The 26,669-nt window shown below is 47.0% G+C and overlaps 1 protein-coding gene across 4 annotated transcripts in view; it reads left to right on the top strand.

The window, feature by feature from the left end:
• The window catches only part of SLC6A9 (solute carrier family 6 member 9), a 732,913-nt gene that overhangs the window by 390,928 nt on the left and 315,316 nt on the right, over window positions 1-26,669 (top strand). The window contains exon 1 of one of the 4 annotated variants that reach the window (XM_069642314.1): window positions 13,790-14,272. The exons of the other annotated variants lie outside the window; for them this stretch is intronic. Coding sequence (XP_069498415.1) covers window positions 14,258-14,272 — 15 coding nt within the window. The 5' untranslated portion in view covers window positions 13,790-14,257. Of the gene's footprint in view, window positions 1-13,789; window positions 14,273-26,669 lie in introns of those variants that run through there. 4 annotated transcript variants of the gene reach the window in all.

The raw sequence follows: 26,669 nt of genomic DNA, 5'->3' as shown, positions 1-26,669 counted from the left end.
TGGAATCTGGCCCTGCTGTGCTAACTGGACATGAATGAACGTGGCCCTGCTGTGTTAATAGGGATTAATGTAGTATGGCCTGCTGCATGTGCTGGGATCAATGGAACCTGGACACAGTGTGTTAACTGGGACTAATGCAGTCTGTCCCTGGTGTGCTAACTGGGCGCAATGGACTCTGGTCCTGCTGTGCTAACTGCGCATGATGGAAAGTGGCCCTGCAGTGTTTAATAGGGATTAATGGAGTATGGGCTGCTGCATGTGCCGGGCTCAATTGAACCTGGATTTACTGTGTTAACTGCGAATAATGCAAACTGTCCCTGCTGTGTTGACTGGACAGAATACAAATTAAATGCAGCCCATCAGTCTCAAGAGGGAATAATGGGTTCTTATCCTGTTGTGCATACTGGCATTGATGGAATCTGGCCAAACTGTCATCAATTTCCATAAAGAAAAGTGGTCCCCACACCCACCTCTCCAGTGGTCTTTAAACGCCTCAACTTGTGGGCACTGTTACAGGCACAAAGAGCTCTAAAAGCCACAATTATCTACCAGTTGGTCCGAAATTGCCCTGGAATGCGTATGGCATCCCACCCCACCCCCACGAAGTGATCTGTAGTAACTTCTTCGCATGTTTGCCAATTATCACTGGCTCAAAGTAGCAGTATTACTGGCTTTAAAATGCTCTATCTGCCCCTACTTTTTTAAAATGAAAATGTCCTTGGGGAGAATCCATGATCCCATCTGCGAAGTGGTCTGTACATCCCATCAAGTGTTGATTGGGGGATGGGGGGATTGTGTTAGTCTTGCGGTCATTGTCTGCCATGTTCCTCGTTCTTTTACAAATTACACCATACTGTATTTGCTTGGAGGTACTCCCCTTGTATTTTAGGGAAGGAAAATGTGAGCTAAAAAGTGAAATTGGAAGTGAGATTGTGAATGAAAGTGAGGACTTAAATTTGGCATTGAGAGTGACAGATGAAAAGTGCGAAAGCATGAGGGTGACGGATGAAAAGTGAGAAAGCATGAGAGTGACAAATCAAAAGTTAGAAAGCAGGAGAGTGACAGATGAAAAGTGAGACAGCATGAGAGTGACAGACGAAAAGTGAGAAAGCATGGAAGTGAAGGCTAAAAAGTGAACATAAGACCTAGAAGGTAAGGCACAGAGTTAATGTATGTCTGTGTTGCAAGATGAAAAATAGAAAGCTAATGCCTGAGAGGCAAAGGAAGCATGGAAAAGGGAAAGTAGGAACTAAAATGTGAATGGTGAGGTAAAGCGAGTGATAGTGAGTTAAGGGGTTTACGGTGCACGCCACTAGTGAATGATAAGGTAAAGCGAGCGATGGTGAGTTAAGGGGTTTATGGTGCATGCTACTAGTGAATGGTAAGGTAAAGTGAGCAATGGTGAGTTAAGGGGTTTATGGTGCGCGCTACTAGTGAATGGTAAGGTAAAGTGAGCAATGGTGAGTTAAGGGGTTTATGGTGCGTGCTACTAGTGAATGATAAGGTAAAGCGAGCAATGGTGAGTTAAGGGGTTTATGGTGCGCGCTACTAGTGAATGATAAGGTAAAGCGAGCAATGGTGAGTTAAGGGGTTTATGCTGCGCGCTACTAGTGAATGGTAAGGTAAAGTGAGCAATGGTGAGTTAAGGGGTTTATGGTGCACGCACTGCTTTTTTTCATGGTCTCCGGGGGCTTTGGCGAACCTGAATGAGGCGGGTGCGTTGGTTTTAGTAGGGAGAGCTGGAAATGCCAGATACACTCGCTGCTGTGTTAATGCGGGCAGCCTGGAAGACCCCGGGTAATGTGTGTGGGACTTCTTTCTAGGGGGCCTGAAAGCATTTCCTAAAACTTGTTGGTAAGTGAGAGCTAAAAAGTGAACTAGAAAGAGACAAGTACAGGGAGAGGTGAGAACTACAAAGTGAGATGGAAGCTGAAAGTGAGGACTAGCAAGTGATTAGTAAGTTAAAGGCAAGGATAAGATAGAATTAAAGGGGTGTACGTGATGGCTAGAACAGAATGATAATCGAGTGTTAATCTGTGAATTAGAAAGAAAGAGAGAAGTAAAGAGAGGTGAGAACTACAAAGTGAGATCGAAGCTGAAAGTGCAGACTAAAAAGTGATTAGTAAGTTAAAGCAAAAGTTAGTGAGTTGAGGGGTGAACGAAAAAGATAGCTTCACGGAACAAAATTGATGGTATAACTTGAAAGACCGCTCTAAGAATGGAGAGAATGGTGAAAAAGAGTAAAGAGTCTAAAGAGAGAGAAGATCGAAAGGTAGAAATTCAAAGTATGAGACAGAAAAGAAAGACTTCTTTACATATGGGACAGTTTTCCAGAACTTGTACACGGATTAACGACCCACCAAAGATACATTTTCTTCTCCGTTACTGATGGATTTCAAGATTCGCGATTTGTATCTGCTTGCGACATTAGTATTGGATCACTATATGTAAATGAGGTGACTATTGCTTGACCTGCTTCAATCTTCCAGAAGCACTGAAAGGTGGTCCGTCTGTTATTGAGGTCTTTGATTGGTGTAAACCATTTTCAAATGACAAGGTACTAGCCAGTCATATAGTCTCTCACCCGCTCAGTTCTCCACATGCCCACGACACACCATTTTGTACCGCCATTGGCTAGTGACGACTGCAATTCTTGAAGTCTGACTGAAGGTGAAAGTGTATTGGCATTATGGGATAATCCAATAAATACTTGATACAAATTCTTTAAAAGAGTGATTTATGATACAAGCTAACTTTTGCAATTAAAAGACAGAGACTGCAAGTGAGAGAGAGAGAGAGCACGATTAAGAAGTGGCAAAAAGCTTGAAGATTTGGGAAGCACACCGATGCAGAGGATGTGACCAGGCCATAGCAAGAAAGAGCTAGGAAGGGGACTAGAACATTGATGGTAATATAGCTGGTCTCATCAGGTCAAAGTCCCTCCTGCAGAGATCAGTGTGGGTCCCACATCTCATAGGTTTGCATCCTCAGGGGCAACTCAGCCTTTCCTTCTTCGTAGGGTGATGATTTTGATCCTGTTAGTGCCATAATTCTGATCAATGTGGGGTTGGGAAAGAGGTAGTACCCTCTGTATTTCAGTGAATTATAATTAGAACTAGGATAAAGCAGAAGAAAAAGTATGCCGTATTCTCCAATTTGCATGTGGTAAAATTGCGTGTATGATGGCCGCATATGCAAATTGGCTATTTTGTAAGACCTGCAGAAACAATTATTGATCTACGGCACAAAGGCCCCTAATAGTTGGACAAAAATGCAACTAAACCCCAGTGAAGTTGTGCTCTAGCACATTGAAGCAACGTTGTGCTAGATGGAATTACCAATAAAATGTCTCAAAGCAAATAAACGGACAGACTCAAAAAAGATGGTAAAATACTGCTTTTATCTCAATGAGGTAAGCAGTGTTAATCGCCATTAACCAAATTGATTCATGCAGGATCACACTTTCTCCCTGATTATTCTTAGTTTAAATAATGCTAGATGCGTCATCTATGATTTCATCCTACGTGGCACATTACTAAAACCTATTGAGTGGTGGGTTTGAATTAGGGGAACATGTCTACATATAGAATACAGGAGTATTATTCTCTCATGTGCGGTCCCTTGTCTGTGAGCTACTTCTACATACATAGCACACTGATTACAGCAAAGAATATGGCTGCAGAACAATACTTGCAACATTCTATGCAAAAGTGCATGGCAGGCTTTTTTGATTGGTGGGCAACCCAAATCCATCCTTGGGCATTCCACTCGCTAGCAGCACGTACATAGAAACGAAACCCAGGTGCTTGGAGATATTTCAGCTTTTCCCTTGTTTTCCCAATTGGTGTATGCCAGTGTCCTCTGTTTGAAGACTGACCGTGCCAGTCTGCACTGTTTCAGAACATTCAATGGAGAGTAGGCACACCATTCGCTTAACTTGAGGCTCTAATGAATAGCCTTTGTTTTCGAGCTCTTGTTCAGACCACATATGTGTCCATTTCGACAGTGTATTTAATACTATTTGATTCAATTATACTGGGTGCAGTTGCGCCTTTAGAGACTTGCTCTCTCTATCCAACTTTATACACTTTTAATTGTCCAATACTTGGCATCTGTAATTGTTCTTGTTCCTCCTAATTTTGAGAAATATGTTCTTTGCACATGTCTGCTTGTTAGTCTCTCTTCGTACTTTGTCTTCATCTCTCGCAATAGCATCCTTGGTCTCAGGCCAATGTACTCCTTTATTTTGTAAGGAAAAAACAACCTCTTCATGGTCTTTTCACTTCAGGATCCTGGTCTTGTATTTTGGGGTAGCTGGGTCGATTGACATAAGCCGTCGTCCTAAACGTTGAATATATACCTCTTATAAGCAAGCTTCTAGATGTTCTTTCTACCTTGCGTTAGTGTATTTACAGTTATTGACCAGTGAGTCATTTCATTCTTCTTTGTCTTCATGATTACTGTATCATTGGGCACATGTTTCTTAGTGCTTCAGTAACATAGTCATCCTTAAGTATTTTCAGATCGTTTCAGCATAGGTTCTTATATCTTCTCTATGATATTTGTTTACTGTCGTCAGACTTTAACGTACACCCATTCTGTTCCTGGCTGCATTTCGACAGCTCAGCAATGGGCATCCTTCTTGATAGCTTACCTCCACTATGTCAGCTTGTGGGTACACTCTAAATGGTTGCCCGAGTGCATATCGTCTCTCAAATACTCAACGTGGTACAGGAATTGTTGCCCAGGATTCATGCATGGGTTCCCAGTTGTGGCTCTTCGTCTCATTCCACTGGGATGGTGCGAACAGGACAGAGACCAGGGAGAAGGTGTCCATCTTGTCATCCTCAAAGTGCTGTGTCGTAAGCCCATCTTAATTTATGGGAATATCTTCACGACAAAATACTTCTGCTCTGCAGGAGGTCAAGGCTGTGTAGTAGCTAAACCGCCTGCTAAAAACCCCACATGTCTCCAAACCAACCCTGACCCCATTCATAAAGGTGAAACGTGCGCAGCCAAGACATAGGCCGCTTTGTCTTTCATGGTAACACGAGCTGAAGGAAGGGTGTGGATGTGAGACAGTAGTGCCCCAAAATGAAGTAATACAGGAGTTCAAAAACAAAAGAATGTTGAATTACGGTTGTGTAAAAATATATACTTCAGTTAAACAAATTATACAACTATTGAAAACACTATCAAAACTCACCACTGTAAAGGCAGACAGAAAATGGAGAACAAATGTGTATGAGTATTTTTGCATAGTGGAAAAAGGCAATAATTACGATAATATCGAGTTGGTGAGTGGGCACCGTTTATTTATATCTGGTATTTAAAGATTTTCTTCAAGATTACGGATTTTGTTTCTAAAATATGTGCGGGGTGCAGCCCACTAAAGAGTGCCACTGTGTCAGGCACCGTACGTGATTCAAAGGAAAGAGACCAAGGCGAATTAGCCTTTGGTCTGGGACGCACATGCTATTAACCACCAAGGGTTAATTCACTTAGTTCTCAATATATTGAAAAATTGTAACAACATTTGTTCTCCTCTGAATAAATTGTTGTTCAAGTTGAAAAGAATAAAGGTTTTATTGAGCAACATGAATGAAATTAGTAGCAAATGTGAATATTGGCCTATGCATTTTGGACACGAATATTGGCTTTTGTGTTTCGGACACAAGGTCCTTCATCAGGACCTTTTCCTCTTCCCTGATACAGATTGTCCATTAATAGTCCACATATTAGTCAGATGGTACAAGTAAAACAAAACAGATATATACAGTAAATCCCATTCAAACGTCCGCCCATTTCAGAGATGTATGTAAATTCCAATAGATCACAGCATATTTGTATAATTTATAGCCATTTATAGGGCGCCCACAAGACATACGTTTACATAAAATATATATGAGAAAAAATAAGAATACACAATGATTGTTGGTTGCTTCTTTCAAACTAGACAGTAATAAAATTATTAGGCAGTCAAAAAAAAAACATTTTGTGTGCATGCTCCGGGCTTGGCCTACAGTTATCTATTTAGCTGTACGACCTGGTGTTTAAATTGTATCTCATCGCTGTGCTTGCCTTGGTAAGTATTTGTTATGCTGTATTGTACTGTGAGCATTACTGTGCTCTCATAATCGTTTTTTATTGTATTGGTGTGCATGAAATGAAATGATATTTTATTTATATCGCGCTCGTACACAAGTTTTTCACAATGGTGCCGTGTGTCAATGGCTTAATGCTTCTTCGTGCTAATCTCAAACTTGAAAACTGACCTGCTATTATGCGATCATTGTGCGATATTTGCTGCAATCGTGCACTCTCATCTGAAGAAGGGCACATATATCAGTAGAGCATAGTACTTTAAAACATCTGATTGGTATGGTCAACAACGCTGTAAGTAAAACGTACCTTCCGGGTTGGTCGGAGTTTGGAACGTGCACGGCAGCAGTCAACCATGACTGTCGTGTCTGTTCGATTTTTCTGTCCATGTTGCCATGGTGATCGTGATGCGGACTGCCTGATGGCCGTCCAAGGAACATGCGAGACCATCTTAAGTCTGAGGTCTGTGTATTTAGTACAATGCAAAGGATATTGTTATGTTACCCGATGTCATAGCACCTAAAACATGGTTACGAGCGGATCCAAGTAATATAGATCTCCTTGCACAAAATAAATAAAATAAACTAGTTAGATATTCAAAACTGTGCATGGTACGATCTTCACCTGTGCTCACAATTGCGCAGCATGGATAAGTGGAATGTTTTATGTATTTTGTGCTTCAATCATTGTATCACGGTGGTTGTATTTAAACTGACTTACATTTTATCTAGAGTCTATATACGTGGTGCTGTTACTCTAAAAGGTAATCACTATTGATAGTGTACTGACTTCTCCTGGGTCGGATTTACCTTGGTGTTCATAGTGGTGCTACCTTGTGCAAGATTGCTGGCAATTTACATGTTATAACATACAAATCATACGGTCTCATCATCTGTAGAGTGTGTAGATATTGTCACTGAACTGACAAAACACTGAAATGACATCATGGTTATTGTTAGTAGTTAGCTCATATTTACAGGAAGCAGTTAAGGTCCCACTCCTCATTCATGCGTTTTGGTACTGGTGTGTCCAAACGGTCGATCCAGTATGCCTCTCGTTGTCCTATTTTTTTCATGTCTTGGATGTGATCACATTTCTCAATCACTTCCAACACTTGACATTTGATTTGTGACATGCTGTAGTTCTTTTCAGTGAAGTGCCTTGCCACTGATGATGCCATGTTTTTGTTTCTAATGCATGCCTTGTGTTCATTCATGTGAATCTGGATCTTCCTTCCTGTTTCACCAACATAGTATATGCTGCACGGGCATTTTATACTGTACACCATGTTTTCTCTGTTGCATGTGGCAAAATGTCTAGTTTAATTTTCTCGCCTGTGCGCGGGTGCGAGACTGTGGCACCTATAATTATGTTGTTACAATGTGAGGCAAGGGAAGGTTCTTTGTCTGCTGTTTTTTGTGATGGTTCTTTTTTCTCCCCTTTTGTTCACCATTAAGTCCCTCAAATTGCTCTTTCTTTGATATGCAAAAACAGGTTGTGGTGGAAAAAGCCTTTAGTTCTGTTGTCACTTGTCAATATTATCCAGTGTTTGGTGATGCACCTTTTAATTTTCTGTGCTTTGGGTGCCGAATTTGGAAACATAGACTGCTTTTGGTGCTTCTGGTTTGATTGTAGTTTGTAGAAGACTCTCTCGTGATCTTGTGGTTACTTTGTCAGTCGCTCTTTGGAGATCTTCATCTGGGTATCCTCTGTTTCTTATGGAGTTTCCCCAGTTCAATTTCGCACTAATTCGAGTCACTAATTATTCTCTTTAATCTCAACATTTGTCCGTATGGCAGATTTCTCCAAGTATTTAGTGGGTGAAAACTCATTCTGTGTAGGAGATTGTTTCTCTCTGTTGGTTTGGTAAATAGGGATGTTGTAATCTGTAAATTGGCAAGTTTGACATTAACGTTGAGGTATTGGATTCCTGGGTCCCCTACTTCTACTGTGAATTGGATCCTTCGATCTATGGTGTTGTTGTATGTCAGGAATTTTGTCAGCATTTCTTTGTTTCCATGCCAAATGCCAAAGATGTCATCAATATATCTGACCCATGTTTTAATGGTGTCTTTCTGTTTTGGGTTGTCAAGGATGTGGGTTTTCTCAAATTGGTGCATGAAACAGTTGGCATAGGTTGGTGCCATGGTGGCTCCAATAGCCGTTCCTGATGTTTGTAGATAAAATTCTTTCTCGTACTTAAAGAAGGAATGAATGACAATAATGTTAGAATAAACTCTTTTGCTGCTCCGATTTCTCCTTCATGGAGTAATAGCCATTCTATGGCTTCTTGTCCTAAATCATGTGGTATGCCGGTGTAAAGGCTGCTCACATCTATGGTGAACAGGATATCATTGTCTGTCAGAGTAATCTTCTCCAAATTATTAAGAAAGTGAGTGCAGTCTTTGACATGGGTACTTGTTTTCTGGGTGAGTGGTTGCAAGAAGTAGTTGAAATATGTTCCTAATGACTGCAGAATGCCTCCCATCGCTGCTACTATTGGTCATTCTGGTGGATCTGTCAGGCTTTTATGGATCTTGGAACAGTATGGACGACTATGTCAATGAGCACCATTTTCTTTGAAAAGGTTGATAGCTGGTAAGTTGATGGGTGCCACAATTGTACTTTTAGGTCTAAATTCCACAAATGCTGTTGGTGTTGTCACACTTTTTTTTTAACCAATTTGTGTAACTCCCCTTTAGTATTGAACATATTCGTGCTGTAGGTGGGAACACATTTCAAACCTTTTTTGTAATGTATTATTTTATTGTCTCGTTAGTGTCCTTTTTTGAAAGATTCACCACTAGGTTTGTTGTGTTAGGAACCTCGTCATCATTCCCCGACTCCTTCCTTTTCCCCCTCCTCGTTATTTTCCTCTTTGGCCACCTCCGATAAAAGGTCTGGAACTGCCCGCTTCACTTGTGCTGGTTCGTCCTGTCCTGTTCCTGTACTTGCTGATTCTGCATTCTGAGCTGGTGTTGAAAGGGTGGGTTCCCCTCTAGTTGAATAATGTCACTCAAAGGATAGGTTTCTTGAAGAAAAAATGCGTGTGGGATAGCGTTCCTCTGACATCTGTCTTCACCTCTGGCAGAGAGCTATGAAAAGTGCTGATCTCCCAAAAATAGCTCAAATCGATTCTTCATGATGTCCTTGAAGGTCCAAAATTGAATCGAAATCTCTTCTGTTATAGGTAAAATCACACAGAGGTTTGGATGAAAGTAAGCCTGCTCCAAGCGGTCCAATGCCTGTCTGAGACAAGTGACCCTTGCCTCCTGATGTTATAACCAGAGTACATTGTTCTACCGGGAGTGGGGGTGGACGATGAGGGGAAAGCCCACAAAAATTCAGGATGGAGGTACCCTTCCTGAAGCTCACTTGTGCTCCCCCATAGTTCCAACTCTGCCCCTTTCTTGCCTAACACGTCAAAGTCTCTCTGGTATCCTACGCCATAGAGTTAAGCAGGCCATTGATATGGAATCGGCTCTTTAAAGCCAGGCTCCCTGGAGATCTCCTGCTGTGAGCCACTCGGCCTTGCCAGGATGAGTTACCTATTCTCCTGGCGTGTAAACCGAGACCAGCATCTCGCCGTTTGTCCCGTTCACTGGAATACAGACAGTCAGGTGCCTGGAATCCACATCGCCTCTCATAACTGGGTGGAGCTAACTGGTATGCTGCAAAGTGGACATGAATAACCGGCACCATACCAAAACCTCAGAATGGCGTATATATCCAGATTGTCTTAATCATAATTATTATGGTTTTTGATCAGACGTGCAGATTTAAATGCAACCAGCGTCTGACAGCTGATGTGTTGGCAAAATCATTGCAAACAGTGCACATGACCTCTGAACCTATTCTGTGCCAGTGGAGAGCAGAAGCGGCAGATCAGGTACTTATGCAGCAGTAAACGGGTGTACACTATGATTTTTAGCATGGAGGCTAATAAAAGGGGTGGGGTCTGATTAGCAGACCACCCTTTCTGAGATTAAATTACCAGCAACATTTTATTAAATAAAAATCCAAAAAGCAAAGGCTTTTACACCCTTGTCAGATGACAATTGTTCACAATGTTTTGTTTGTGAATGACCCCATTTATAGCAGTTAACGGCACAGGGTATTTGACTCATTACTACCCAGTGCAGTAATACATATGTGCTCCCATGTGTAGAATATCCAAATATTTCCAAATACGGGCATTGGGTAAAGTCCTATGGTAGCTGCAGTAATTGTTACTGCTTTTGGTCCTCTAAATGAGTGCCTACATTGGGTAATAAAACCCAAAATACAAGGTATGTCAATGGGCTTTAAAGCGTGCACTGCTGCCATTGAATGGTCTCCAGGCGCTCTGGTGGATCTGGATCTGGAAGGCTGGCTATGGGTCAGGCCAGGCACTCCGGTGGATCTGAAAGGGAGGCAGTGGGTCAGGTCAGGCGCTCTGGTGGATCTGGAAGGGAGGCAGTGCGTCAGGTCAGGCGCTCTGGTGGATCTGGAAGGGAGGCAGTGCGTCAGGTCAGGCGCTCTGGTGGATCTGGAAGGGAGGCAGTGCGTCAGGTCAGGCGCTCTGGTGGATCTGGAAGGGAGGCAGTGCGTCAGGTCAGGCACTCTGGTGGATCTGGAAGGGAGGCAGTGCGTCAGGTCAGGCGCTCTGGTGGATCTGGAAGGGAGGCAGTGGGTCAGGTCAGGCGCTCTGGTGGATCTGGAAGGGAGGCAGTGGGTCAGGTCAGGCGCTCTGGTGGATCTGGAAGGGAGGCAGTGGGTCAGGTCAGGCGCTCTGGTGGATCTGGAAGGGAGGCAGTGGGTCAGGTGCTCTGGATCTGGAAGGGAGGCAGTGGGTCAGGTCAGGCGCTCTGGTGGATCTGGAAGGGAGGCAGTGGGTCAGGTCAGGCGCTCTGGTGGATCTGGAAGGGAGGCAGTGGGTCAGGTCAGGCACTCTGGTGGATCTGGAAGGGAGGCAGTGGGTCAGGTCAGGCGCTCTGGTGGATCTGGAAGGGAGGCAGTGGGTCAGGTCAGATGCTCCGGTGGATCTGGAAGGGAGGCAGTGGGTCAGGTCAGGCACTCCAGTGGATCTGGAAGGGATGCAGTGGGTCAGGTCAGGCACTCTGGTGGGTCTGGAATGGATGCAGTGGGTCAGGTCAGGCGCTCTGGTGGATCTGGAAGGGAGGTAGTGTGCCAGGTCAGATGCTCCGGTGGATCTGGAAGGGAGGCAGTGGGTCAGGTCAGGCGCTCTGGTGGATCTGGAATGGATGCAGTGGGTCAGGTCAGGCGCTCTGGTGGATCTGGAAGGGAGGTAGTGTGCCAGGTCAGATGCTCCGGTGGATCTGGAAGGGAGGCAGTGGGTCAGGTTAGGCGCTCTGGTGGATCTGGAAGGGAGGCAGTGGGTCAGGTCAGGCACTCTGGTGGATCTGGAAGGGAGGCAGTGTGTCAGGTCAGGCGCTCTGGTGGATCTGGAACGGAGGCAGTGAGCCAGTTCAGATGCTCCGGTGGATCTGGAAGGGAGGCAGTGTGTCAGGTCAGGCGCTCTGGTGGATCTGGAAGGGAGGCAGTGTGTCAGGTCAGGCACTCTGGTGGATCTGGAAGGGAGGCAATGGGTCAGGTCAGGCGCTCTGGTGGATCTGGAAGGGAGGCAGTGTGTCAGGTCAGGTACTCTGGTGGATCTGGAAGGGAGGCAGTGTGTCAGGTCAGGCACTCTGGTGGATCTGGAAGGGAGGCAGTGTGTCAGGTCAGGCGCTCTGGTGGATCTGGAAGGGAGGCAGTGTGTCAGGTCAGGCGCTCTGGTGGATCTGGAAGGGAGGCAGTGTGTCAGGTCAGGCACTCTGGTGGATCTGGAAGGGAGGCAGTGGGTCAGGTCAAAGTGGAGAGGGGGAACATGAAAGATGGCCTTGCTGTTGGTGCAGGTCCGAAGTATTGTTTCTAGGTGGTCCATGTCAAGTCAGTTAGAGGGAACTAGTACCAGAAATCCCATGTCCTGTCTAATTTTGTGTGTCTGTGTCTAAATAAATGTGCCCGAGGGCTGCGGGCTGTTGGGCGAGATATAAATATATAAATAAGGGCCTGGAAGCATCTGTGTCCATATGGGTGCCTCTTGTGGCCATCGTGCTGGGGTTCAATGCCATAGTTGTCTATGAGTTAGTTGTAGGGGTCTGTTGTTGGATATCTGTCGGAAGGGATTGTGTCTTGCCGCATGCGGCACTCAATTCATCCCTCAGGCAAACAATTCAGTAAGCAAAAGTGAAAACTACAGCGGGCGTTAATTAAACTGGTCAAATATTTCAAGTAGAGCACACACCTAATACAGTGCTGAGGTGCAAAATACTGCGGCCTATAGGTACATCTTGAGCACAAGATCGCTGCGGCGGGGCAAAAGTTAATCTAGGATCCTAAAGAGGGTGCTCAATTAAAATTGGGCAACACATTCCTACAGTGGGGCAACAGTTAATCTACCACAATGTGAGTATGCAAGTGTGTGGACATGTAGGCAGTAGTTCTTTAGGGATTTCTCTTAATGTTCCACTCTTGATAAGTGGATCCTTTACACACACGTGGACTGACTGGAATCCGATGGCGCCATCGGACACACTTTGATATCTTCACAGGAGAGGTAGGAAGAAAACCACCATTACAGTTTACACCCCTGTCACCGTAACCGTAACAAAAGAACTCACGAACCACACCCATACCCCAATCCTCAGGATTAATGAAATAATATTTCATAACCGCTTTAAACCGGATACCAGTTTCTAAGCTCTAGACCGAGATTTTAACCTGTCTTGGTCAGGTTGTCTTGCTTCCAAAACAAACGCGTTGCCCCTGAGCTATCCTTTCCGGCCCAGATCAATAAAATATACATTTTAACCAAATCCCTAAAAATCTACCCTGTAGCTCATTTCTTACAAAACATCATTCTATATATCAGTGATGTATTTGAATTCGTTCCTCCATTTCAGAATATTCGCGAATACGTCCAAGTTCGGTTACCTTGTTATTGCTTTGAACTACACGGGTGCCAAGAGGCAGTTCGTGTTGTGGGTCTTGTTTATGTATCTAGATGGGCAGCTTAATTATTTCATGAAAGAAACGCGCAGGCTCAGTTTGGAGAAAGTCAGGGAGTGGGGGAGGTTAGGAGGGATGGAACCTGCAACAACCAAAACCCTAAGCGACTTCCCATCGCATCAAAGCTGCATTGTTCTGCGCTCCCAGGGAGACCATAAGCCGCGCCAGTGGAATTGTATCCATCAGTCGCATCCACATTGTTCCCCCAGAGTGATTATTCATAAAGGGGGGTGCAAGTGTGAAGAGTAAACGGGGTCCCCAGTAGGCCATCACACTCTTTCACCAGATCACCAGGAGAGCCGACTAGGAGAGACCGGAGGTGGGGGAGCCGAGTGGCCGGGAGCATGAGGTGGGGGGGATGGGCGGGAGAAGCGCCACCTCGTTCTCAATCCGCGCACGTGCGCAGTCGCGCAGCCTTTCATTCACACTTCCTCTTGCCGCTAAATATTTCGTTTGCTTCCCGGGTAGTTGTGGCACCCGGGTGGCGGGGTCAGAAGTCCCCCTTGTGGGGTGGTGGCATGAGCCTGTGTGTGCGAGCCGACGAGGGGGTTGTGGGGAGAGGCAGTAGGGGGGTTCAATGCACAGTTTTTGTGAAAGGGAGATGAACAGAGGCCTAGGGATGGTGGGAGCGGTGGGGGGAGGCGGAGAAACTTGAATGAACTTGGGACTGCCCGCATTTCTTGTTCTCAGGCGCCCAGTTAGACTCCCAATAAGTTTTCCAAGCTTGACAGGTCGACGAGCCCTTAAAAAAAACAGGGGAAATGGGAAATTGCTTTGAAAAGAGGGGGGAAGTATCTCCGTGATGGGGCGTTGTCCTTTTTTCGGATTTATATTCCGGTCCAAGAGTCGGTTGGGCTTTTTTTTTTTTACTTTCTTCGCCTGCAAGCAACACCACAACGTTTTTTTCCCAATAAGACACCAATTGCTGGACTGGAAGAACGGTACAACAGCAAGCCCTCCCCCCACACCAGCCCCTTCATACCAACCCACAGATGAAAAAATAACGAGCAAGGAAGACTACGAGAGCTATCCTGGGGTCTGCATCGACGCGGTGGGTACTTTTTAGGAAGCGTGCACCCCCTGCGATTGAGTTGCCAACATCGAGATGGGACTATGCATGGTAGGTTCCCGTTTTCTTCAGCCTTTTCTTTTGGCTCTTCTCTTCCACGTAATCTGTGGGTTTGGAACCGACTGAATACAGCTTGGGCGAATTTTAAGGCGCCCGTCAGTGGCTGCCCCCAAACTCCCTGTACTTCTTTTCGGTGGGTCGTGGTGCCTTGATCAACGTGCGTGGGACCGTTGTTTGGGCCTATTGTAAATATAAATGTAACTGGGTATTTATAACGTGCTTAATTCCCAGAGATTTTTAAGCACGGACCCAGGGATCGAACCTGTGTTGCTCTCTGTCATCCTGCTTCCAGGGCGAGCACGGTGCCCCTGAGCTATCCTCCCTAGACCAGTGGGGTTAAGGTTCTGGTTTTATTTTGGCACTCTGTGTGATCTTTTTTTGTTTTGTTGGGGGAGTGGGGCATCGCGCCACCTGCCACCTCCACAGGTGGAAGGCTTGCCACAACTTTCTGCAGCTGAAGGTGAGGGAGGAATACGCAGGCACCAACCTTGATGCCCACTCACCCATGTTGAGTGTAGGAAAGGGTATTGCAGCTGGTGGAGAGGTGGTATTTCCATGTCGGTGGGTACGACTGTAAACATTGCCATGGTGCTGCCACCTTCTGAGAACTCAGTGAGCGAGGCGAGTAACTTCCCATGAGCCACTTGGAGAATGCACGCAGTGACAGGTTGACTTCCTGCTCTCTTATGCATGACTGCATGTAGACTTGATTGCATTGGATGTATGCATGCTTATTTTGTTTACTTTGCATTTCCCAATTATCTCAAGGCCGAATCCCACGGGGGGGGGGGGGGGAGGAGTGTGTGTGTGTGTGTGTGTGTACAGCAATTGATTCACAAAATATGATTCACATACATGTCCTACACATGCTACATGTCCCATTATATGACACAACTATACAATTTGTTTCTAGGGGGGGAAAGCATAGTAACACCCTCTTCCTGTGATTAAAAATCAGCCGGAAACATATTTTAGCCTGCAAGCTTTCATGACAACCCACGTGCCTTTGTCAGCCTATTCCCACACAGTTTACAAATGTAGTCATTCAGTTTCACAATAGTGTTTGCATTCCATAATTCACAGTCGAGTCGTAATTCACAGTGGGATATTGTGAAACTGAATGACTGCAAGCTGGTCAGGACCACGGGCTGTGTGTTTCCCTGCATCACGACCACATGCAAGCTGGTCTGGACTAGGGGTGTCACAGTATTAGTTTTATTATGTACGATCACCTTCTTGCCAATTGACGGTATATCATGGTTATCGCGGTATAGCAGGTGGAGTTAACTAATCTTAACAAATATTTTCTAAAAGGTCATAAATTGACAGATTTATCTCCACAAAAAAAACCAGGCACCCAGGGCCAGAATTGGGCTTTTCAACATACTTTCCACTGAAATGTCTTGCTTCCACCAAACACACGTGTGGAGAGGAGGAGAGGTGGGGGGGCCTGCTGCAACTGGCAAAGCAAACTGAATAGCTTTTCTTAAGTGGTCGTTTAGGATTTTTGCCCCCCCACTGGCTACTGGTGAAGATGAACATGTTGCCATCTTGATAACCTGCATGCCACAGATCAATGGAGGCTGATGGTAGTATACGCTTGTGCGCATTCCCTCTCCCTCTCCCTCTCCCCGTTACAGCCTTTAGTTTACTTGCGGCCCAAAAGGTGTTCAGTAATCACGGACATGTTACCCTTTGGTATGGCAGCAGAGAATACCCACAGAGATGAGTGAATTTCGCAGTGTGACTTATTATATGTAAATTCAATGATAGAACCTGAGAAATACCCCATTGCCATATGTTTAGAGAACATTATCCATTATAAATATATAAACCCCAAAGCTGCCAACCCAAAGTAGACCCTTTTCCTTCTTGGCACTGTATCTATTCTTCCTATTGCTAACATATTGATTTTGTGTCAGGCACGTGTGGTTTATGGAATGGCATTAAAAACTGCTCCAACTGAAACTACTTGGCAGACGGCACATCCAACAGTGCAAGACTGCGCAGCACTTTCTTACTGCAGCCTTTCCAAATCAGATTGAAAAGCACACTTTATGGTATGAACGGTATAACGGTATAAACAATGTGACGGTTATTATAGTTCAATTAAGTTGTTCACGGTATCTTTAACGGTATACCGTTACATCCCTAGTCTGGACTACGGGCTGTGTGTTTACCTGCATCACGACCACATGCAAGATAGTCAGGACCACGGGCAGTGTGCTTCCCTGTATCAGGACCACATGCAAGCTGGTCAGGACACAGGCAGTGTGCTTCCCTTTATCAGGACCACATGCAAGCTGGTCAAGACCACGGGCAGTGTGCTTCCCTGTATCACGACCACATGCAAGCTGGTCAGGACCACGGGCAGTGTGCTTCCCTGTATCACGACCACATGCAAGCTGGTCTGGACTACGGGCTGTGTGCTTCCCTGCATCACAACCACATGCAAGCTGGTCAAGACCACGGGCTGTATGCTTCCCTGCATCACGACTACATGAAAGCTGGTCTGGACTACGGGCTGTGTTTCCCTGCATCACAACCACATGCAAGATAGTCAGGACCACGCGCAGTGTGCTTCCCTGTATCAGGACCACATGCAAGCTGGTCAAGACCACGGGCAGTGTGCTTCCCTGTATCACGACCACATGCAAGATAGTCAGGACCACGGGCAGTGTGCTTCCCTGCATCACGACCACATGCAAGCTGGTCAGGACCACGGGCAGTGTGCTTCCCTGTATCACGACCACATGCAAGCTGGTCTGGACTACGGGCTGTGTGCTTCCCTGCATCACGACCACATGCAAGCTGGTCAAGACCACGGGCTGTATGCTTCGCCACATTACGACCACATGCAAGCTGGTCTGGACTACGGGCTGTGTGTTTCCCTGCATCACGACCACATGCAAGCTGGTCTGGACTACGGGCTGTGTGTTTCCCTGCATCACAACCACATGCAAGATAGTCAGGACCACGGGCAGTGTGCTTCCCTGTATCAGGACCACATGCAAGCTGGTCAGGACACAGGCAGTGTGCTTCCCTGTATCAGGACCACATGCAAGCTGGTCTGGAGTACGGGCTGTGTGCTTCCCTGCATCACAACCACATCCAAGCTGGTCAAGACCACGGGCTGTGTGCTTCACCACATCACGACCACATGCAAGATAGTCAGGACCACAGGCAGTGTGCTTCACAACATCACGACCACATGCAAGATAGTCAGGACCACAGGCAGTGTGCTTCACCACATCACAACCACATGCAAGATAGTCAGGACCACAGGCAGTGTGCTTCACCACATCACAACCACATGCAAGGTAGTCAGGACCTCAGGCAGTATGCTTCATTGCATCACGACCACATACAAGGTAGTAAGGACCACGAGCAGTGTGCTTCCCCACATCACGTCCACATTAAAGATAGTCCGGACCACGCGCAGTGTGCTGCACCGCATCATAACCACATGCAAGGTGGTCAGGTGGACCATTGGCAGTGTGTTTCCCCGCATCTCGACCATATACAAGATAGTAAGGACCACGGGTAGTGTGCTTCCCCGCATCACGTCCACATGCAAGGTAGTCAGGACCACGGGCAGTGTGCTTCCCCACTTCACGACCACATGCAAGGTGGTCAGGACCACAGGCAGTGTGCTTCACCGCATCACAACCACATGCAAGGTAGTCAGGACCACGGGCAGTGTGCTTCCCCACTTCACGACCACATGCAAGGTAGTCGGGACCACGGGCAGTGTGCTTCCCTGCATCTGAACCCCAGGCGTGTGGCCTGCTCTGGAGCAGTGTGTTCCCCACATCAGAAGCACATGCATGCTGGCCTGTAGTATGAGCAGTGTGCTTCTCTGCATCAGAACGACATGTGTGTGGCCTGGACCATGAGCAGAGTGCTTCCCCGCCTCAGAAGTAGATGCAGGATTCCAAGATCCAAGACGGACCTGTTGATCTTTGGGTCAGTAAAATTGCGGCACAAATTAGATGTACAGTTCTTAGGTTTCAACATAGAATCAAAGTCGTGAAGAAAGTGGAGACTCTTGGTGTAACAATAGATTGATCACTTGGTGCTGACGCCCAAGCCAACAATATAACAAAGAAACGCCAATATTTTCTGGGACGTCTACGTTTGATGCAGCCTTATGTATCCCCTCTCAATTGTGGGACCTTGGTCAGAGCTTTGATCCTGCCTCAGTTGGACTATTTTAATGCTCCTTTGGGGGGGCGCTGCAAAAGGTTGCTTGAAGAGACTACAACCACTGCAAAATGAGGCAGTAAGAATTGTAAAAAGCATACCTAGTAGAGACCCCATTTCAGAACACAGACGAGAGCTTCATTGACTCCCGATGAAGCGAGAATTCAGTTCAAAGTAAATCTTATAACCCATGGATGTTTGTTCGGTCAGGATCCTTTGTATCGGATAAAAAACGCGACTCATTTCAACAATCAGTGAGAACCTCCTCATCTAGAGATGCGATGCTGTTGGCCTGCCCGAAAATAAAACGTGATGGGGGAAATGGGCGTTCTTTCCCAGTACTAGCGACAGCACAATGTTTTAACTATCTCCTGCTGGAATTGCAGGTGGAAAGGATTGTATTTATTTTCTGAAAGAAACTGAAGACGTTCTTGTTCATATAATCGGGTTTATCCCTCATCCATTGCTCAATTGCTCAATAAGTTTTTATTGTGGTGATATGTTTGTGGTTGCTTTCCCACGCCCTGATGCCTGTGGGCATTCGACACGTCATAGGTATATACATAACAGAACATGGTGGTCAGGACCACGGACGGTGTGCTTCCCTGCGTCACAACCAAATGTGGTGGCCTGTAGTATGAGCAGTGTGCTTCCCCTGCTTCAGAACCACAGGTGTTGGCCTGTAGTATGAGCAGTGTGCTACCCTGCATCAGAACAACGTGTGTGGGGCCTGCACCCCGAGCAGCGTGCTTCCCCACTTCAGAACCACATGCAAGGTGGTCAGTACCACGAGCCACGTCGGTGTGCTTCCCTATATTAGGACCCATTAAGGTGGTCCGTTCCATGAGCAGTGTGCTTCCAGGTATCAGAACCCCATGCATGTGGGCAGTGCCAAGAGCAGTGTGCTTTGGGTAGCAGCATTGCACCAAATAAGAAGTGTACTTATGGGGACATGCACCAATTCCTAGAAAGCCCTGTTAACATATCTGCCCAGCCGTCCCCATGGGACGAGTGCATTTATCGAAGGTCGAGTATGTAAACTAAGGAACTTGCCCAACAGGTCTAATGAGATTTTAAAGAATTTGCCAGGCCTACCTGGGGTGCTCCACCTGCACTCTTTTCTCGTTTCTTCTACTGTTCCCTTTTCTCAGCTGTCTCTTAAACTGTTAATGATTATTCATCACACAGCGCAAGAGACCCCGGACGAGGTGCCGGCATTTATTTTGAGGTTTGAAATGAGGCACTGGATGCGGTGCTTGATCAATGTCAAGGTAGGAATGGCCACGCATCCCATCTCCTGCCCCGTGGCAAACCTCTAAATTAGGGGTCTGCAACCTGCGGAGCTCCAGATGCTTTGAACTACAACTCCCATGATCCCTCATCATTAACTATGCTAGTAAGAACTAATGGGAGCTGTAGTCCAAAACATCTGAGAAACCGAAGGGTGCAGACCACTACTTTAAATAAATGGAGACACCTTATCCAGGGTCTCTTGCGCTGTGTGAGGGTCTCTTGCGCTGTGTGAGGGTCTCTTGCGCTGTGTGAGGGTCTCCTGCGCTGTGTGAGGGTCTCTTGCGCTGTGTGATGATTAATGGAGAACTGCTTAAGCTTGTGCATTTCACTTTTTGCATTCTGCTGTGACGGTTTCTGCTATGCACGCAACACTAAAATATCATTGGAAAACCAAGCACCTATTTTCCCATGTGGGGGCCAACTGGCTGACTGCCAAGTCAGGAGATCGCCACATCCCCAAGGCCAGACGGGCTGGGGTAGAGCCAGGTACCTCCCTGGGACACCTGGTGATGTCTTTGAGAATCCTTCTTACCGTTAAAGCATTTAATCAAAGCCTCAAGGGATTCAGAAGTGCCCGAGATAGCTCACTGGGTTGTGCGCCTGCCAGAGTAACGACTGGTGGAGACAATTCAGATTTTCATTTTTCGTGTGTTGATATAGTTAGTATGATTTGCTCAGATATCAGTAAAGTGTTATTCAAGCCCTAGGAGACCATTTGTTTTGTGCTGCACACAAATATGATTATTTCTGTTAATAATAAACGCATTAACTGATTACTGCCTAGCCCTCCTCTGAGGCGCATTAAGCTGATAAGAAGATAGCTCCGTGGGTTATGTGTTTACTGCTCACATCTGCCGGTTTACAGCCTTCTCACCTGGGTAAAAACCGAGTACATCTTGATCAGCTAATATTCATTGAATGTAAAGCTTTAGCAGTCTGAGAGCTACACCGGGCCTGAGGGGCTGGGAGTGGAGGCGGCAAGAAAAGTGCACAAGGAGGGGCTCTTGCGTGGAGACCGGGAAGAAGGGCAAGAAGCTGAGCAGGGCACCCTCCATAGCGCCCACTGTGAACGCAGGCGCTTCTTGGCGAAGTTAGGGTAAGGGACCCAGCCACGGCTTCATAGTTTGTAGGGTCCGAGTTCATTCACCCATAGAGCCTCTTGGCACTAGAAACCGATACACGCTGTAAGTTGGGAGGATGGCTGGGTTGGATGGGAAAAGCTAGGACTTCAGTGCTTTCATGGTTGTAGAAATATGTGACCACCCCAAGTGGGTGGCACTCGGCTTCAGACTCGGGCATTAAATCCGCCCAGGCACCAGTGAAAAAGTGGCTCACTATGACTGTGGGCTTCTGGCGCATTATGAATACATAAATAAATAAAATAAACAATCCAATATTATAATGCATTACCAACCACATCGGACTGTTTGAGTGCTATGCACATTTTTTTGGGGTCAAATATGTTGTAAATAATGCATTTGAAAAAATATTTGCTCAGTAACAATGGTTAACCCCAGTGTAATCCATTCTGTCAAAAGTGAACCATCCTAGAATCATGGGCTGGCACTTTCCCTATAGGCCAGTCTCAACCTGGTGGCACTGGACTTTGCTAGGCCGATCACGAAATGGACCGGCCCCAGTTCCGATTCTCTGGGCGATTGCCTGTGGGTTGTCAGTCGAGATCGCGAGGAGCTAGGAGGACCATAAGGATTGGGGTGCGCAGTGAATCAAAGAGGGCTGTAACTTTTCAGGGGTGCCAGTATGCGGGGGGGGGGGGGCTCTGAGGATTAATGCCTGCCTTTACTGAGGAGGGTGATGAGCATTCAAGTGCGCAAGTATGGATGAGGGACGTACTGATTAGGCACAAGATTTGAGTGGGCGTTAAGGTTGGTATTGGGTAAATATCGGGGTGGGCTATAATGATTTGGGTGCCCAAGTGTCGAGCGGGCACTTCAATTGCGCAATCATTGAGGTCATAAAGGATTCAGGTGGCCTATAATGATTTAGGTGCCCAAGTACACGGGGTGCATTAAGGATTTAATAATTATTATGGTATTTATTGAGCGCATAACATCGCGCTTTACAGAGGTATACAGCAAAACAGATGCATAAATGAGCACTTTACAGAGGTATGCTGCAATACAGATGCATAACAGAGCGCTTTACAGAGGTATACAGTAAAACAGATGCATAAATGAGCACTTTACAGAGGCATACAGCAATACAGATGCATAACGGAGTGCTTTACAGAGGTGTACAGCAATACAGATGCATAACGGAGTGCTTTACAGAGGTGTACAGCAATACAGATGCATAACGGAGCGCTTTACAGAGGTATACAGCAAAACAGATGCATAAATGAGCACTTTACAGAGGTATGCTGTAATACAGATGCATAACGGAGCGCTTTACAGAGGTATGCAAAAGTACAGATGCATAACAGAGCGCTTTACAGAGGTATACAGCAAAACAGGTGCATAAATGAGCACTTTACAGAGGTATGCTGCAATACAGATACATAATGGAGCGCTTTACAGAGGTATGCAGCAATACTGATGCATAACAGAGCTTTACAGAGGTATACAGCAATACAGATGCCTAATGGAGTGCTTTACAGGGGTGTACAGCAATACAGATGCATAACAGAGCGCTTTACAGAGGTATACAAAAGTACAGATGCATAACGGAGCACTTTACAGAGGTATACAAAAGTACAGATGCATAACAGAGCGCTTTACAGAGGTATACAGCAATACAGATGCATAACGGAGCGCTTTTCAGAGGTAACAATTTTAAAAAAGATGAAATCGTGCAAGTAACAAGGTGGGCTATAAGGGTTCAGGTGCGCATGGATCGAGGGGGCGCTATAAGAATGCAAATGTGTTAGTATCGATGCGAGATGTAAGGATTCAGGTGCGCAAATACAGAGGAGCGGTCATGCTCCTACTGGTGCACAGGTAGAAGGGTTCGTAGTCGGGATTCAATTATTCAATTGAGTTGAGTAAATATCGAGATGCAATATGATTTGGGTGTGCAATTTGTCGCGCGGACAATACCAATTCAATTGCGCAATCATTGAGGAGGGCTAAAAGAATGCCGGTGCTGATACTGGCGGCAAGTATGGAGAAGGGCTTTAAGTATTCTGGTGTGGTGACTGAAACAACAGTTTACGTCCAGAAAATACTGTATGAACTAGACCCGAGTTGATGCTAGAGGAGTGCTGTGGGGAGAGGAAGGGTGGGTATAGGCCTGGGTCTTTTAGTTGTAGCCTCGGATAGAAGCTCAAGAGCAACAACCAAAAGGCTACCTAGCCCTGAGTGCCGAGAGTCCCGACATTAGTGTAGCCCTGGATCTTTTGCAGACCTAGCAACACCCCTAGACTAAACGCAGGGATTTCAATATCATTCTGTTGGATACAAACAGTTTAGATATCCTAAAGCCAGACTCTATCATATATGTCTTAATTTATTTGAGGATGGTACTTTGATGAGGAGGGCTGTGCACAGGGTCGTATTGGCGGCAGGAGCCATCCTTTTGCAGGCTGTTATACAATAGATGGCCAGTTACAATGGGTAGTACCTGCACCTGGCGGTGAATGGGAAGGAGCTGTAAACATCAAGAGTGGACAACACAACATGGCATAGGCCACATACATGCCATTTAATGTTTGCATGCATGTACAATTGAGTTGCTTGATATGTGGATCATAGGGGTCGGGCTGATGGGGTCAAAAGTAGTCGAACCTCCGAAGGCACAGACCAACTGTGCCGCAGCGCTTTGCACACTCTGCTGGTCCAGCATGAGCCTAATAGGAAAAGCCAAATAAAGGCTGGTCCCAAACTCTAATCTGGGTGAACCTGGAGCAGCTGCACCCCTGTTACTTGGTCATCAAAGCTGTGTGGGCGGTCCAGATGCCGCGGGCTGTAGAGTAGAAAAGATCCTGACTGCAACACAGTGACTCCCTGTGGATCCAAGGAGTATGCAGAATCCCACAGAATCCCAGATCCTGGCCCTAGACCCGAATCTGCCACGCAGTGCAGAGAACCGGCCGCATTTGATGGAATGTGCGTGGCCGCTGGAGGCTGGTGCCGCTGAAAATGAAGCACTTAGGGCACTAACCAATCCATGGGCAGGCAGCCGTTCAAGCACTTGCGCATAACAAGCTGCCTGGGCTTGGATCAACCCCATCGTTGGGCTGCACATCTGCGCGTTTGTAATTCTCTTCTCTCAAAAGGCTTTGCAGAGAGGAGCCAGTGCTTAGAGCAGTCACAAGCTTTGTGTAGCAATTGCTGTGTTTTCAGGAGTCGCTGCTCTGTTTATGTATTTATTTATTATGCCGTTGTAAGGCACTTAAATAGGTTGGCCAGATGTCCTGGTTTTGCCGGTACTTCCCCGGTATTTGGTGCTCTGTCCCCCTTTCTCTAGATTATGTTCCCACTGGAAACTGCAGTGGTCTCGGTTTTTTGTGGTAGGTGTTCGTGGCTGGTAGGTTGCCCAATCTCGCACAGAAGAAATGCTGCATTTTACAACTTCAGATAGTGTTAGTTTGTGATGAATTAATTATAATATGTGTTTCTTTGAACAGTAACACGTAAACCCCCTTCTCCAAGCGCTACTTTCAAGAGTTAGTCCTACTTTTATGTTAGTTGCCCTGTCCCGTTTTTTTTTCTTTTTAAATCTGGTGACCATACACTTGTACATCAAGAAATTGTGTTTAAAAGCGCCCAAATGTCACGAGATGACACCCTGAAAGGAGAGGCACAGAACACCCAGGAAGAGTTTTGGGTGGTTGTGCCGAAGTAAGGTGGACAGAATAGTGCACACACAGCTGAAAGTAATGAGAACGAAGAGTAGTCAAGTGTAGCAAGGAATAAGATACAACAGAATGGATTCCCTCTAGGGGTGTATGCAGATATAGGAAAAGAGTATTCCACGAACCTTAGGAAATACTCAAGCCTTCTGCACAGTTTGCTATAACAGAGGCCCACGCTGTTTGCTCATGGCTTGGAACAGCAGCTATGGGTGTCTGTAATGTAGAAACCGAGACAAGGGAAGGGGCAGAGGTTGACTGATGGGAACCAACAGACAAGCTCTGTACAAAAGGGTCTACAAACAGTACAAGAGAAGATACTTACAGACAAATCCAGGAAAAGGAGGTTGATAGCAAACTAGCAGAAGGAAATGAAGGGAAAGCCGTGTACCAGGATTGGATAGCAGCGGACAGTAAGGAGCAAGGGTGAGAGCTCAGAGGAGCAGGAAAGCAATGAGCAAGCCCACAGGAGCAGGGCTGTAAGCTAGAGAGCCCAGAGGGAAAGGGCTTAGGGCAGCAGAGTAAAGCAGGCTGCACGGCAAGGAACCCAGAAGGGCCGAGCAGCAAGGAGTGAGCCCTGAGGGGCAGGGCCGCTGACCGTAGAATGTTGCAGAGGACTGTAGAGGGCTGCTAGGCCGAGAACCCAGCGGAAAAAGGTAGGTAGTAAGCAGCGGAGCGTGATAAGCTGCAAAGTAGGAAGCCCAGAGGACAAGGGCTGTAGGCAGCCGAAGTGAGGCAGGCTGCAGAGCAGGGAGCCCAGAGGACAAGGGCTGTAGGCAGCCAGAGTGAGGCAGGCTGCAGAGCAGGGAGCCCAGAGGACAAGGGCTGAGGCTGGAAAGCAGCAGAGCGTGATCAGCTGCAATGTAGAGAGCCCGGCAGGGCAAGGGCGGAGGCTGGAAGGCAGCAGAGCGTGATCGGCTGCAATGTAGAGAGCCCGGCAGGGCAAGGGCTGAGGCTGGAAGACAGCAGAGCGTGATCGACTGCAATGTAGAGAGCCCGGCAGGGCAAGGGCGGAGGGTGGAAGACAGCAGAGCGTGATCGGCTGCAATGTAGAGAGCCCGGCAGGGCAAGGGCGGAGGCTGGAAGGCAGCGGAGCGTGATCGGCTGCAATGTAGAGAGCCCGGCAGGGCAAGGGCGGAGACTGGAAGGCAGCGGAGCGTGATCAGCTGCAATGTAGAGAGCCCGGCAGGGCAAGGGCGGAGGCTGGAAGGCAGCAGAGCGTGATCAGCTGCAATGTAGAGAGCCCGGCAGGGCAAGGGCTGAGGCTGGAAGGCAGCAGAGCGTGATCAGCTGCAATGTAGAGAGCCCGGCAGGGCAAGGGCGGAGGCTGGAAGGCAGCAGAGCGTGATCGGCTGCAATGTAGAGAGCCCGGAAGGGCAAGGGCTGAGGCTGGAAGGCAGCGGAGCGTGATCGGCTGCAATGTAGAGAGCCCGGCAGGGCAAGGGCTGAGGCTGGAAGGAAGCAGAGCGTGATCAGCTGCAATGTAGAGAGCCCGGCAGGGCAAGGGCTGAGGCTGGAAGGCAGCAGAGCGTGATCAGCTGCAATGTAGAGAGACCGGCAGGGCAAGGGCAGAGGCTGGAAGGCAGCAGAGCGTGATCAGCTGCAATGTAGAGAGCCCGGCAGGGCAAGGGCAGAGGCTGGAAGGCAGCAGAGCGTGATCAGCTGCAATGTAGAGAGCCCGGCAGGGCACTGGATCCAAAGCCGGAGTAAGGAGGAACCGCAAACAAGATCCGTAGCTCAAAGCAACAAGGTGCCGGGAAGACTCCTAATGCAAGAGACTGAACTCCTGCAGGCAGCAGCATTTATACCGCCCAGCCCACCACAGAGGCAGGCTAATTGGTCGCACCTGGCTAAGCACACCTATAGACAATCGGCCACCTCCCTCTCTGTTCCTGAGCTGGTGGAAGCAGAGGAGATCCCTAGGGCTTCTGGGGATTGTAGTTCCGAAGATGGCGAATAGGAATGGCCAGGAAAAGATGGTTATAGCCAAGTGCATTGTGGTAAGTGTAGTTAAAGCCTCGCAAATGGGAAATAAGGTCCATATTGTTCGTAAATGTATGCGCCCATGGCGCAGGCATGACA

The sequence above is a fragment of the Ambystoma mexicanum genome, chromosome 1q, assembly GCF_040938575.1.
Source record: "Ambystoma mexicanum isolate Mex_15411 chromosome 1q, UKY_AmexF1_1, whole genome shotgun sequence".
Classification (NCBI taxonomy): domain Eukaryota; kingdom Metazoa; phylum Chordata; class Amphibia; order Caudata; family Ambystomatidae; genus Ambystoma; species Ambystoma mexicanum.
The sequence above is the reverse complement of the archived record's forward strand: the minus strand, read 5'-3'. Positions and strand labels throughout refer to the sequence as shown.